The 15,646-nt window shown below is 42.9% G+C and overlaps 1 protein-coding gene across 4 annotated transcripts in view; it reads left to right on the top strand.

The window, feature by feature from the left end:
* The window catches only part of PHF2 (PHD finger protein 2), a 166,499-nt gene that overhangs the window by 136,630 nt on the left and 14,223 nt on the right, over positions 1 to 15,646 (top strand). For all 4 annotated transcript variants that reach the window (XM_084839970.1, XM_084839969.1, XM_084839971.1 and 1 more), the window contains 4 exons: positions 986 to 1,143; positions 7,764 to 8,041; positions 11,105 to 11,200; positions 14,420 to 14,529. In XM_084839970.1, the coding sequence (XP_084696096.1) occupies positions 986 to 1,143; positions 7,764 to 8,041; positions 11,105 to 11,200; positions 14,420 to 14,529 (642 nt within the window). The remainder of the gene's footprint in view (positions 1 to 985; positions 1,144 to 7,763; positions 8,042 to 11,104; positions 11,201 to 14,419; positions 14,530 to 15,646) is intronic.

Here is a 15,646-nt window from a genome sequence, read left to right as displayed (position 1 = left end):
ACACAGGGGAATGTTTTCCAGAGGGTGGGCGCCGCTACTGAGAAGGCCCACCGTCATAATATTACATGGCGACAATATAAGTTAATTTCCTATGTTCCTAGATTGTCAAAATCATTTTTGTCTTGCAAAGTACTTTTATGCAGTGATACACTAGCATTACACCACACTGTGCTCTTGGATCTCTAAGGAAGGCCCGTCTCCTTGTCGCACAACTGGGTGAAGTACATTGAGTAACACGAGGCCTTCTTCACTGTGGCCTTCCAACTTTGGAATGCCCTCCCTCAAGGGATGCACCTTGCTAACATTTCTGCACTAGGCTAAGACCCAGGCATTTATGAGCAGCTAGTTGCCACTACAATGGGGCTGTTTGCAGAACATGGGAACCCACCGTAGGTTAATTAAGCCATGATGAGGCCGCAGTGCTTGTGGGGCATCTGTGGCTGCCATTTTGAATATGCAACCCTGACTCGGGGGTTGTCGTGTCATGTGAACCCAGAGAGTGTGGATTATGTGAGAGTTAAAAAAACATTTGCATAACCCATGGTGCGTTCTACGGTTATGCGACGGTTGTTTAACCCTTGCATAACCCACACTCTCTAGGTTCACAGGACACGATGCATATGCAATGTGTTGCCCATGGGTGCTGCAGCTCATCATGAGTTAAATAACCCACGATGAGCTGCAGCTTGTCATCTGAACCCAGTCAGTGTTTACCTAGCATTTATGAGTGGTTAGTTTCCAGTACAATGAATAGTACTGGATCGACTGTTGTTTGTTTTCTCTGCTGATTATCTATTGGTTTTATTTCTTTTATTTTATTGTTGGTCATTCTAATATAGTTGTTAACTGTCCTGGGATTTTATGAAGGGTGAGATATGAAAACGAATAAATAAATAAGAAGCATTTTATTTTGGACTTTATACTACTAGCATGATCTGATTTATGTATGTATGTATGTATGTATGTATTTTGCTGCCATCTATAGAGTGATGACTCCTCAGATGAAGATTCTCTCCACATTGACACAGAGGCCAAGCCAGGGCGCAATTCTAAAATGAAGAAAGAGACTGGAAGTTCAGCAGGCATTCTGGATCTTTTGCAGGCGAGCAAGGAAGTTGGGGGTTTAGAATACAACACCAACAGGTAGGCATAAAGCAAGTGTCAATGCCTACCCTGAAATTCTGTGCTGCTTTTGTCTCACATGTGCATGATTTTCCATTACAATAATGTTTTTTCTCTGGAGTAAACTCTGGGTTTTGTTTTTTGTCTCATGCCCCGGAGGCAGGCAGCTGCAGACTGTGTTTGTAATACAATTGCAAAACTGGAACACTCCCTGCTAAAAATGCTGAAAATCTACCTAAGCGCTAACAATAAAGAAGGTTATTTATTTCAAAATAAATAGTTCAATTAAGAGAAAATGAGAACCGTTTAATTTATGCAACAAAATGGCTTTCATTCATTTGCTCGTAATCCTAATTATTGGTTCTTTGGAAGGAGGTACTAGAGGAAACTGGTGTCAAAATTCTGGGAAAATAGCAAATGGTTTTGAAAACTAATTTCTCCAAAGGGCAACAAAAATGAAATAGGCCTCCCTGTGGACTAGTTTGGGGTCTTGCTCATTTGCCACCAACTCTATCATATTGTAAGCATTTGAAATGAAATCTACTGTGAGTGGAAAAGCAAAGTTTGATCTTATTAGAAACTTTCCCAACCAGAATTTCTTTTGAAATGAGGTGGTAAGGTGCAGTGAAAATAAATGTACATGTGAAGGCAAGAAGAGAGGCTATAGCACTAGAAGCATAATATTTGACCTCAAGCTGTTCTAAGCTGCCTTCAGCCATTTTCTCTGGATAGTTTGCAGTCCAGATCCAAACCTGTTTCATACATTACTTTTGTAGCACAAGGGGCCATTTCTGAGTGATCCAGTTCCATGTCACTGTGGTAGTATAATAAAACAGGGTGGGTCACATGGATGGGTACATTTGCTGTGGCTACTTTCCAAGCCAATGAACCTCCCTCCGCCCCGTGCCACCCCCACCATACACTCTGTGTCAAGGTCTGTTTAAATTGGAAGTTATTTTAATCCAAAACAACCTTAGAAATTCTTTAACCAGTGCCTTGTGGTTTCTGATAGCAGAGTCCACACAGCATATTTCACTGTTGTGTTGTAGATAGCTTGGCAGGAATGTGTCATATCAGTTTTGCTTTTATATAAGCAGTTAGATCCTGCTAACGTGCACTGGAGCATTGAATACAACTTTAGATAAATATAATTTCCTTAAAAGATTTCCTTTTTCATTTCAGCTTTCCTTGGTCTTCTTTAAACAAAATTAAATTGCTTCTATCCCTCCCTGCTTGCGGAGCTGCAGCTGGATGAATGCTAAGAGCAGAAGGCTACCATTCTCTTCTCCATTCTTTTCTGAATGGTTCTTTTTATTCACACCATCAGTTCTCTCTTCAGTCTCTTTTCCTCTTTCCAGTCTTCATCCCTCCATGTGGGATAACCGCAGGGTTGTTTAGCCGCTAAACAACCCAGCACTCTGGGTTCGCACATGATGCTCACAACCTATGGTCTAGCCTCTCATAGGCTGTTGATTAAAAGCGGAAGTGAGGAGTGTGCGGGACGCAATGTGCTGACTCACTCCCACTCATGCACAGCAAATCTTGGGTTAATTAAGCCATGATTTGCCTACATGTGAACCTGGTCAATTTCTCAAGGCCTTCCATGACTGTACCATTTTAGTCTGAAGATGAGGGGTTTGCCTGTTGGAAAGTTTCCCCAGATTAGAACAAACCCCCACATTTGCATATTTCAGCTGAAATCTTATAGCGAAAATTTGTTTTGGTGCTTTCACTTGCCACCATTTAAAAACTTTCTTTGCTGAGAAACAACTTCCACTGGAACCCATTCTTTCTAAATCACGTTTTGCCTTGGCAGATTTCAGGGGTTAGAAAAAGAAGGATTTGTATATGGATTTAATCCACAATGGTATCTATTTTATAATCAGATATCTATTTCATAATGTCCGTCCTATCATCTGACTGGCCCTCATTCCAGGCTACTATCCTGGTTCCAGTATTTTCAGCTCAGAGATCTGGTGCTAGCCAATTTAAGTAATCTATCAAATTTATGGTCACTTACTGGGAAAGCTGGTTAGTCCACTGTAAACTGTATCAAAGAGGGGCACTTTCCCCAGGATGCAAGTTTATTTCTCAGTTAATTTCAAACTGGATTATTACAAGATTGCTTGGAACACATACTTAGGGGTCAATACTCAGAAGAATTATGGGCTGATATATTTAATAGTATCAGAAAATCCTCATTGTCCTCAGATTTACAAGGAGCCCCCCTAAAATTAGTTTTGAGGTGATACTTGACACCAGTTATGTTGAATAATATCTGCCAAGCCTGGCTTCATGTTTGAGAAGCCTCTGGGCAAAATGTTTGAGAAGCCTCTGGTCAGGCAGGCCCCAGTATGGGCTGTACTGGGACCCCAGCTGCTGCCCAAGGATGCCAGGTGCTGGCCCTAAAATCTGCCAGATGGACCAATTTGTGTGTTGGAAATCTGCTGTGTTTTGTAGTTTTTTTCATATTCGGAGGGGCTGCAATGTATCACAAAGTTTTTGGACCTGTATTTGGCTGTAATGCATAATGGTTGGCCTTGTTAAATAATTTGGATAAAGTCCTTCCTTATCCATTAAGGTGGCTTATTTTTAATTTGTTAGTCACAAACAAAATTGTCTTTATAAATTATTGAAAATGAGCTACTGTTCCATCTACAAGATTCTTGTCATTGCAGAAATGGATAAACTAATGGGCTGTGTTTGGATGAAAAATGGAACATACTGTAATGATTCACTCTTCGATAAATGGTTATCATTTATACCATAGTGGAATTTATGCTACAATTATGTTTTTTAGACAGAGAAATCTTTTTGTAATTTTATACTGAACTGATTTTTTTTTAAAAGCTGCCCCTTTAACAGGTGTACGACAGGCAGAAATTCAGCAGGTGAGGTTCATGTGTTCCAAGGGCAAAGTAGCAGACAACTAACCCTAGGTCTGTAGCACATAGCAGGGAGCAAGGGAAACATCTCAGGTAAAGTCAGGAACATAATGTTCACCCACAGTTCAAAGCTAGAAGCCAGAGAATCAGTCTTTATTATGTGAAGCATTTGCCACCAACCACACATTTAAAGAAGCTCTCATTCATGTTTTTTAACTTAACACAGGATCTACTTTCATATTATATATATATATATATATATATATATATATCAATAATCACTAAAACTACAGAAAAGGGATGTGACTTTCCAGACTTTAATAATTGTTTCCTGTTTCATATTTCACTCCAAGCAGATCCAGAATTACTAAGCTGCAAATGTGCCTAATGAAAAACACATTGGGCACAATCCAGTATAAACATCTCCTATGCAAAGCTCATTGATATTAAAAGAAGTTGTTCAAGAGCAGGGTAACAGAATGTTAAGCCAAAGGCAAAGTGACAGGATGCTAAATTAAAGGACACACTTCACTGGGAGCCTCTTCTGTTCAAAGTCCATTTAGATGAATGGGGTTTGCTCAAGAGAATCTACCAGCAGATTTTGCCGGAACATATTGCCACTTTAAGAGCTTGTTAAACAATCAGTCTGTGGCTTGATTTTTTTTTTTTCCCAGAGCCACTGGTTTTGATCAGATCCCACAATTTATTTGCTAACGCTTGCCTTGCTTTAGGCAGTTCCTCCCTAATTTGCCCATTTGGCAGGCAGCTTTTGATGGTCCATTTCCACTGTATCTAGGGTTCAAGGTTTTAAGAAAACTGTTGGAGAAAACAAGCAAATGACTTAAATGCTCATGGAGTTGATAACTGCTAAAATCAGGTTAGGTAATTTTCAGTACAGAACTAGTACAGAACCTCGTTGAGCGTATTTAGTATTGCTATTCCGGGAATACAAAAGAGGACTATGTTAGTATTTCAACCAAACATATTGAAGAGAGGCACTGCTGTGTTTGTGGGGGGCCCAGGCAAATGGCTTTCCTGCCTCCCCCGCCCCCTGCAAGTGACATTGAACATAACTAAGAGGCTACTTTTAATATGTCCAGAAACAGGTTGATGTATTAGGCTATGTCCACACCAATTCCCTCTTTTGAATTAATTTCCCTGACAAAGGAAGGAAAGCGTCCCCCCAAAACACACACGCACCCCTTGTCCTCCTGCTCTGCTCTATCCACGTTTCAAGGCCACACACCAACAAAAAAGCTGCAAAGGAGTGACTTGTGAGTAAACACCTATGCCTGACATTTGAGGCAGTGGGCATGCAGGCTTACAAGTAAATCCTCAGCAGGGAGAGCTCCGGTTTGCTGCTTGACATGGCAGGCTCAACGGTTCCTCTCAGTCCCTGGTCTCAGATATAGCAACCTTTGTCCTAGAAGGAAAAATGGACAAAGCTAGACAGAACTGCCATCAAAGACAGATTTCAATCCTTGAAGGCTATCAGAGAGTGCCTGCTGTTTGCACCGGCATATTGGGCCACATATCCTGCTGCTGAGCTAAATATGCTGCTCTTATTGGACAGGGGCAGAGAACGTGTGGCCCTCCAGATGTTGTTGTACTGGAATTCCATTCATCCCTCGCTATGCTGGCTAGGGCTGATGGGAATTGGAGTCTAACAACATGTGGAAGGCCACATGTTCCCCATCACTATTGCAGGACTTGTCTCTTAGGCCTTTCATAGCTTTCCTCTGAATACTTTTAAACTTCTAAGCATCCTACTGGAGTTATAACACCCCAAACTGAAAACAGTGTCCAAATCAAGGTCTTCGCCAGTGCTGTCTCAAGTGGTGCAGTGTTCATGTTAAGGATGTACAGATCCATTCCATCTGTGTTTTGCAGGTTGCCAGGCATCTTTCATTCCGTTGTCCACTCAGAATCTAATGCGGGGGTGGGATGTATGAGAATTTTGTTCCACTTAGGCTAATGCGTATTCGTGCTCATTTGCACTTGTGCTAATGTGCATTAATGCAAGTGTGAATGTGCAAATCCCCCCTCCCCGCAAAGTGAAAAAAACCTGGTCCATGTAATCCTTGCGACTCAGGAAAAGTTGATCCGCTGCGGAATCCACAAATTGGATTCATAGAAATTTGAATTCATTTGAATCCATTGCAGATTTCTCTGACATCTCTAGTTCATAGTGATACAACCAAATTGATACCTTGGTAACACATATTAATTTTGTTACTAATTATAACCTCTAAATCTTTCTGTTGGCTGTTGCTGCCTAATTAGTTAACCCCATCTCTATTTAGTGGCTGTTTTCTTCTTTCCACATTTACATTTGTCTTTGTTGAATTTCATTTTATTGCTTTGTGCCCAGCTGTCCTGTAATTAATTTCCAATTCTCGCATGTCATCTATCATATTCTAGAACCCTTCCTACTTGAAATTTTATTTTTTCTGAGAATCACTCAGAAAACCAAAGATCACAATAACATTTTTAAAAATCAGTAACCTTATATATAATAGTCTAACATTTGTTCTCTGTCTGAGTTAGCAGAGCTGCTGCAATGTCATGGAACGTTCATGAACATTCAAATTGCTTAGAGTGAGCCTGTCAGCAATAGATTTTGATAAATAGTGTAGCTTCTGTGAAGAAAGTAGAAGTTCTGATTGGCTATCATAAAACTTTTGCAGAGCATAGAGATACATAGAGGAAGCATATGGCTATGGGAAAGGCTTAATTCCAATAAGGGCTACGTAATTATTTTATGAAAAGTCAAATTCCAGAAGAGTTGTCATCTTATTGTGTTGAAACAACAGCAAAGCTTTCTGTAACAGCTTAAGGCTGATGAGCTCATTGTAAGCATAACCATGTTTGTTGCAGTATAACTTGAATGTAAGAGCCTATTCCATCAAATGCATGAAACGGACAAAGAAGGTAGTGAGGTGCAGTGGAGGGGAATAAAGGAAGCTAATAAGATGAAAGATAAAGATAATGGTTTGGATCCAGACTTGCTGTTTGACAAACAGAAGGTCACCCATTCATGGAAGCGAGTCGGATCCAGCCGAGGCTCTTGCTTTGAGAACTGGATGCTTCTGTGGGTTGAAGTGTGTGTGTGTGTGTGTGTGTGTGATTTTTGCTGATTCCCCCTGCTCCTGCAGCACCCAACACCATCTTCCACACTGTTCTGAAGAGTCCCTGAACCCTCCAGAGCAGATTTTCAGGGCAGAGGGACTATGTAATGTTATATAAGTTCCCCTCCATACAACTCTGGATCCAACCCATAGAGAATCCATCCTGATGACATAGATGTGATACACAACACACAGTACAAAAGGAACCTGCACTTTCTGGAATATCAAAGCATGAACTGATGAAATATCAATTGCTGTAAAATCAGGTTGCTGTTGTATTTAAATACATTAATCTCAAGGTCTCTGATACCTGGTAAGGGGTTATGGGAGTTGTAGTCTGGCACATCTAGAGGGTGCCTGATCGGGGAAGTCTGCTCTGATAGAATGTGCAAAGAGACTGACATCTTCTACCCAACACTTGGTTTTTCTTACATTCATTCTCTTATGTAAGACTCCCCTGTTTGCCTACATAAATGGCAGAAAGAGTGCAGTTGGCAAGTGATCGTACATATGACTTTGGAGAATATGTCACATATGTCATATATAGCATTGCCTGTTTATTCTGTGCTTGATGTATTTATTTTGAGTTGAGAGCTCTCTTCCCCCCGCCTTCATTTTCTTCCTTTAGTCAGCCACCTGCATCTCCCAGCACCCAGGAAGCAATCCAAGGAATGTTGTCAATGGCAAACCTCCAGTCGTCAGATTCCTGTCTACAGCCTTCGTGGGGCACCAACCAAGCTAAGAATAATTCTCTCTCTGCCCCCAACTCCAAAAAAACTGGAAGCAGTAACAACAAAAGCGCAGGCAAGAGGTTATTGAAGAAAAGCGCAAAAAACAGCATCGACGTTGAAGATTATGATGAGGACCAGGATCATTTAGATGCCTGTTTCAAAGATTCTGATTATGGTATGAAAAACCAACACCGCTTCTCACTCTCTCTGGGTTCAAATACGTTTGTGCAATGAAATGTGTGAAGGTGGCTGTTCTTATGATGAAAGCAGTAGCACTCCAGGGGAGTGGGGTGGGGGGGGTTTCCTAAGCCAGAGACCTGAGTGCTTGCTGGAGGTCTGCACTGTTTTGTTTCCACAGCTTGTACAAAGTGGGGTATATTTCAGACATTTGTACAACATTTGTACATCTCCTCTGATTCCATTTGGTGGCTTTGTCGCTGTGACCCAGACGGACGGGTTCTTTGCAAACCTTGAAGCTGAGATCTCATTTCACATTTACTGACAAATATTAGTGAAAAGCGTGGGATCACAAACATGGATATTGGTGTGCCATGTCTGATCGTGTGTTGCACACAGGGCATAACGCCAGACTGAACGCTCTGTTGACCACGCATAGTGTGGCTATACTTGATAGTTTTCCTTACTCTTGTGTAAGTGTGCACAGCCCTGATTCAGGACCACAGCACTCACAGGGAGGTGGATTTAAACCTCTCCCCCCATTTTTCCTGAAATTCCACCCCCATAGGGGAGGGTTAAAAGGGGGGGGGGAATCTCCATTGACTCAAATGATTAGCAGAATGTTTAATATGCATACCTTGAATGCAAAGGCACGGCTAGGTCCTACACATCAGGACTGGGACACTAGCCCAGCAGTTACCATGCTTGCCTTCTGCCCCTACCATGGTGGTAAAGCAGCGGAGTCCTTGGCAAGCAGAGAGGGCCTTCCTTCCTGTGCTCCTTTATAGCGCATGAAGGGCTGCTTGGCACAAGCCTGGTCTTTGGATGGTGGGTTTGTCAAGGGATTGCACGTGGCTGGGGGAAGAATCAGATGGCTTTGTCTTGCTCGCCAGGGACAGGGTGCCACTTCGGTTGCCATGGCAAAAGGCACTATTTTATGGCAGTTAAAGCAGTTCTCTAAGGATTGGGCTTATAGGGATGAAATGAGCTTGAATGCCATGGATTTGGTTATTATCATGTTTTCATCTATGTATGTATGTATGTATACTTAAACCCCACTCTTCCTCACAAAGAGCCCAAGAATATTGTCATATCTTCTCATTATTCTTATCAACCATATAAGGTGGACACAAAAATCCAGAGAAGCATGGCAGGCAAATTCTTGTTGTGAATGGTTCCGTTCCCCACACCCCTGCCAATATCAACTTTCTCTCTCCCTGCTTCCACTCCATGCTGCCTGATATGCTACAGTACCTTCTTCACGGTGCCAGCTCCAGGATTTTTGAATCCCCTTGGGCAAGACACCCTCCATGGGCCCCTCCCTATGTGGGTCCGCCTTCTCCCTGTCATGGTCACTAGCCGCTATTGCTCCTCCTCCTCTTGCTCCTCGTTGCTGCTGCTTGCTTGCTTGACAGGCAGAGAGCCAGTGAGCAGTGGCATCTCCTGTTTCTCCTTCTCATCACCACTGTCATCTGGGCAAGAGTGAGTTGCAGGTGAACAAGAGGTTGCAACAGTGAAGAGGAGGGGCAAATCCAGGGGGCTCTTGTTGGGACCAGTGCTGGGGTGGGCCCTTGGTGTGGGCCCTTGGCAGGTGCCTGACCATTCCTACCCTTGACGGCGGCCCTGCTTCTTCCTGTGTAAAAAGTAGTTTGTGATGCGACATGTTTGAAAAAGAAAGTGTCCCACTAAAGTGGATAGAGTATTTCCTAATAATTCAGCTTCCAAGAAACAGATACATCTTTTAGTAACATACATAAAATGTGTGTGTTTTTTTTTAAGAAAAGAAAAAGAAAGTTGGCTTTGGCCATATTCCTTTAAAAACATGGTTTCAGTATTTGATATGCTGAATATGAAAATATACAACAAAATCCTCTGATGTTCAGTCAAAACAAGACTTTCTTAGATTTTGGAAAAGTTGTGTTTGACAAAACATAAGCACAAGTTACAATTACAGCACCTGTAGGCCTTTCACTCAAGTTAAATTACTTTTAAAACTTTGCAAAAGTATAATGTATAGACACGATCTAAATATGACATTCTGAAAGATGAGAGGGCTGTATTAGGGGACCAACATTCTCACTAATTATATATTTATGCTACCATTTAATAGGTTTGCTTTGTTGTAAGACGGTTTGGTTCACCAAGGCTCCGTTTGTCCTACATCTGGTCGGCACATTTTCAGTCAGTGGCTAAACTGCTGCAATTACTTTAAAATCATATATTGCCCTAGCAAAAGAAATGAAAATTAAATCCACATTTTCGATACGTTGTTCGATTTAAGTGGGTGTAATGTGAACAATGTTGTTGCCATTTAGCTAGAAATTGGGGATTCATTGAAAACAAAGGAGCTCAAGGGTGTAGCAGATCTCAGATGTCACTGCAGAGGGAGAAAGAAATGTAAGGTAGTTTGTGTCTCAGAGAACCACTCATAAAAACCCCCCAACTGCTACACGCCTGCAGCCTCACACGGTAATCTTTGTGTGTGAGTAACTCCACATGGTTTGGGTAGATTTTAACCAGGCCAGAACTCTATAAATGGCATCCAGACACCTTCATAAGCACACAATATGCATATAATCCAGAACATCCTTGGATGTGGGTATTAGATCAGCTGCTGAAATTTTGAAAACGTTCTCCTTCCCTTCCCCCAGCCCCTCTTATAATGTTTGTGATTATACAAAGGTTCCAGAATAGCAGTTACGCTCAGGAAAACAAATTCACAGAGAAATTATTAAAGTACACAGTAAGTCACTGGGAACGTTTTCAATATACAATGCTCCAGTTTTGATGGGGGAGTGACGCAAGAGTCTACAAAGATGCTGACAAAAGGTTCTTGCCCCTGTAATTCAAATGCTGGATCTAGGTCAAGCCTGTCCCAGTTATGTTAGATCATGATGGCAATCTGATATTTGATCTTCATTGTAGACTTCCAGACTTCATTCACTCCATGGGCTGTTTCAGATCTGTGACATTGTTGCTCTATTTTTTACCTGTATTACTGGCTTACACTAATGTTTAAAGCCATATCGGGATCTCTCAGTGTATTTGTTTTCTTGTTTAGTTTATCCCTCCCTTGAATCAGATGAAGATAATCCAGTATTCAAGTCCAGATCAAAGAAAAGGAAAAGCTCTGATGATGCGCCATATAGCCCAACAGGTAACATTTCTAATATTCGAAGTTGACACGTGGGCTGCATACCCCCCACCACACCAAGTCAGAAATTTCTTTTTTAAAAATCGGTGGTTTGCTGTTGAAATTGCCTGTTTCCAAGCTAAATTTGTCCTCAGTAAGCCTCCAAAGCCACTATGGAGACTTACTAAGGACAAATTTAAGCTTGTTTTTGGAGAACTTTGGCAAGCTTGAGTTTCATTTTGCTGCTGATTTTTAGGGATGTGCAAATCAGCAAAACTTGAGCTTGGCAAAGTTCTCCGAATTCCATCTCAAAGCTCTTTCTGACTCAAGTCCATGTGTATTTTTCCCAATGTATGCATCAATTGTGTGCATTTTTTGAATGTATGCATTCTTCTCCCATCGATTAAAGCACGTTTGTGTGCATTTTTCAAAAATACACATTTTTACATGCACATTGTTCAAACATGCCCATGTTGTCGAACACATTTTTTCTTGTCCACGAATCACATTGCACCACAGGTTGCATCTGAGGTTGTATTCGGTCCAGAACATGCAAACTGGGTAAATCCTGATCAAAAAGAAACTGAAACGAATTTCTCATACATGCCTAGTAATTTTTAAACATTTCTTTTGCTGCTGCCATGGCACTTTGTTTGGCTCACGGTGGGGTGTTCCAGGGCGGAAATTGGTCCCCAGACCACCCAAAACTGCCGACCCTGTTTTAAAACCAAATACAAACAGAAAATGCAGTAACATCAATTTCAGTCATAATGTACCTACACAGATTTTTTCACAATCATTGCTAGTTTCAAGAAGCCACAAATTACATTACTTTTTGCCGCTTATGCCATTCACCGACAACAGGAGGCAATCCCCAAATTGGTAGGTTTGCAAGATTTCAGTTACGGATTACATAGATAATGCTCATGTGCGCTTAAGAAAATCTTGGTGAGGAAAATATCTTGTCCTGACTAGCACAGCCTGGCATGGTGCCTCTTCAGTCTGCTGCCTTCACCACTTGTTCGGTCATAGCTGACAGTTGTGGCCAGGCCTGGACTCCTCAGAAGCATGGTGATCTTGACTGGATTCCTGCAGTCAGAGAGGGAATTTTGGAGCAGCTCTGCAAAGGTGTCTGGGTCTGAGCAAGGGCCTCCCATAAGAATTCTGGAATATTTTGAGGGACCTTTGGGCTTAAATGCTCCAGCACTTGTGGCTAAATTCCTAGTATGTTTTTATTCCTTGAAAAACAGCCATGGAGAAGGGATATGAATCTGAGTTGCAGTGCAGTGTGTGTGTGTGTGTGTGTGTGTGTGTGTGTGTGTACTTTCTTTTGCTCTTGCATTGATTCCCTGGCTTGTATCACCACGTCCCAGCTGCTATTACATAAAGAGTGACAAGCTAAGTTTATGGGTTTAAGAGCTTAAGGTCTCTGTCTAAACATGCATAGGATTGTTCCCTAAGCCATAAATCTCCCCATACACAGTTTAAGCTCATAACATTTCCCCCACATGGTTAGCAGCAGCTTCAGGGGCCATTTGGGTTGGATCCACAACATAGGGGCACTAGACCCTCTTTCTCACATGCCACAACCCCTTTCATGGCTGTTTCATACACAAGCTACCACACCAAGTCTGGTTTGATCCTTACATATTTGATCTATTGCAGCAGTGGCAAACGTTGTCCCTTATCACGTAGGCACAGAATCTTTCTTAATAAGTAGAGTTACCATGCAATCTATACATGTCTACTCAGAGGTGAGTCCCACTGAATTCAGTAAGGCTTACTCTCAGGCAAGTAGGTATAGGATTGCAGCCTTACAATAAAGCTCGGTATTATTATTTCTTAAACAGGAATACTGTCCCTCCCTCCACCTGCAGTTAAATGGTCCATATACATCACATTTTATATGTTATGCTTCATACTGTCTGGTAGGGCTGTGCACCGCTTTGGCCTGAGGCCCAAATCCTGAGTCAAAGTGGGCTGCTTTGGATCATTTTGTGCCCCTTCTGAGGCGAAGCAGAGGGGGCACAAAGTGACCCAGACCGGGTCAGGGGCTCATTGAAACACTCAGTGCGCTTCGGAGCTTTGGCCCCTGGCCCAGCCCCCCTGACGCCTCCAGGTCCTTACATGAGCTGCCTTCTCTGCTGCCGCCACTGCTGCCTTCTCCTCGCTGCTGTGGCCACGCCATCACCTTCACTGCCACTGCTGCTGTCTTTGCTGCTGCCTGCTGCTGCTGCTGTCTTCACCACTGCCCGCTGCCGCTGCCATCTCCTGAGGCCTGGATGCGCAGTGACTCATCTTCTTGCAGGGAGTCGCCATTTTTAAAATGGCAACCTCCTGGAAGTTCCAGGAAGTTGCCATTTTAAAAATGGCAGCTCCCTGCAAGAAGAGTCGCTGTGGGTGCAGGCCTCAGGAGGTGGTGGCAGAGGTGGTAAAGGCGGTGGTGGGAGCGAAAATGGGAGCGATGCGCTGCCACTGCCTGCTGCCACCCACTGCCAGCTCCTGAGGCCTGGACGTGTGGTAACTCCTCTTGCAGGGAGTAGCCATTTTTAAAATGGCAACTTTCTGGAACTTCCAGGAGGTTGCCATTTTAAAAATGGTGACTCCCTGCAAGAGGTGTCGCCATGTGCCCAGGCCTCAGGAGCTGGTGGTGGCGGGTGGTGGTGAAGGCGGTGGCGGCAATGATGAAGACAGTGGCGACGAAGATGGTGGTGGTGAAAGTGGCGGCACGGCGACAGAGAAGGTGTCGGCTGCAGCAACAGCGGAGGAGGGGGTGGCCCAGGTAAAGAGCTGGGGGGTTGCGTGGGGACGTTGGGGGGGATCCGAAGCAGGGTTCGCCATCTGAACCCTTCTTTAAGTTGGGGCCAAGGCGGGTCGGGGGCTCCCCGAATCTGCCTGAGCTGGATTGGGCCCTCCTCAGATCGGGGGGTCCCTGCACAGCCCTACTATCTGGCCTTTGTTTCTTTGAAACGTAGGAAGGTGAGATACAATCCAAAGAACTTTAAGAGCTTGTGCTGAAATGTTTACATCCCATTCTTAGGAATATAACTTAAGTATGCTTCACTTTCTGTTTTGCTCCCTTCACCTACAAGGGACACAATCCCACAAAGAGGGATAAGTTCACTAAAACCCACTGATTTTAAGAGGTTTAAACATCCTTGACTCTGGACCATACCCATGTATACATACACCTTTATATTGTATTATCTTATCTATAACATTTATGTTTGCTTCTGCATTTAGCGAGAGTTGGCCCATCGGTACCTCGACAAGACAGACCAGTCCGAGAAGGTACAAGAGTTGCCTCTATTGAAACTGGACTGGCGGCAGCTGCTGCCAAATTATCCCAGCAGGTGAGCTGGCCAGTCAGGGTTCTCCCCTGCCCTCGAAAATATTGCTTTTCAGAAAACCAATTTTTCTTGATAAAATGAAGGCTTTTATCACACAAGGTTCTGTGTCTATTATCAAGAATAATCCTATCTTGCAATCCCTAGAGTAAGAGGCAAAAACAGCCATTGTTTAGGAATGGCTTTCTAACTCACTCTTAGATTTTTAAAAACTCTGGTTGGAATCACAAAATGATGTTTCAGATTAAAGGGTATTTTGTAACTGACTTTGGTGGAGCCAAGATTTCACATGCTAAAAAATGATGCAGGTGTCTTGTTAAGATCACTTTGAAGGATTGTACAAGGATGCAAATGGCTTTGAAGTCTGTTGGAAGTAGCTCTAAGTCTACAAGGATCGGTTATAGATTCAACTTTGGGGTCACAGCAGCATATAGATGAAGACTTCCAAGTATACATCCCAAAGCTAGGGCTTTATTTTCAGAAAGAGCATATAGCGAAGTTTGAGGTTGTGGTAGATAGCTTGATGACAACATCAACCCAGCGTGCAGCTGCCGTGACAAGGCAAATTCCATGTTGGTGATCATTAGAAAAGGAACCCCACCCCCACCCTGCTGGCAGTATCATACTGCCCTTATACAAGTCTACGGTGTGACCGCATGTAGAATACTGTGTACAGTTCTGGTCACCACACCTTGAAATGGATATTGTAGAGCTGGGGAGGGTGCAGAAAAAGTCAACCAGAATTATCAAGGCTTGGAGCAACTGCCCAATGAGGAAAAGTTATGGCGTTTGGAGCTCTTTAGCTTAGAAAAGGTAAGTAAAGGAAGACATGTTCGAGAAAGTGTTCTCCCATCTCATAATTCTAGAACCTGGGGTCATCCAATGAAGCTGAATTGTGGAAGATCAGGAAAGATAAAAGAAAGTACTTACCTTTTCCATGCAACACATGGTTAACTATGGAACTCACTACCACAAGATGTGATAACGACCCACAGCTTGGATGGTTTTAAAAGGGGAAATTCATGGAAAACAAGGATTTCAATGGCTACTAGTCACAATGGCTAGATATTCCCTCCAGTATCAGAGGCACTATGCCTCTGTTACACCAGTTGCTGGGAAACAA

This window comes from Heloderma suspectum, chromosome 2 (assembly GCF_057233095.1).
Source record: "Heloderma suspectum isolate Gila_16-S chromosome 2, 16-S_ref, whole genome shotgun sequence".
Classification (NCBI taxonomy): Eukaryota; Metazoa; Chordata; class Lepidosauria; order Squamata; family Helodermatidae; genus Heloderma; species Heloderma suspectum.
Note: the sequence above shows the minus strand (reverse complement) of the source record. Positions and strands in the feature narration are given on the sequence as shown.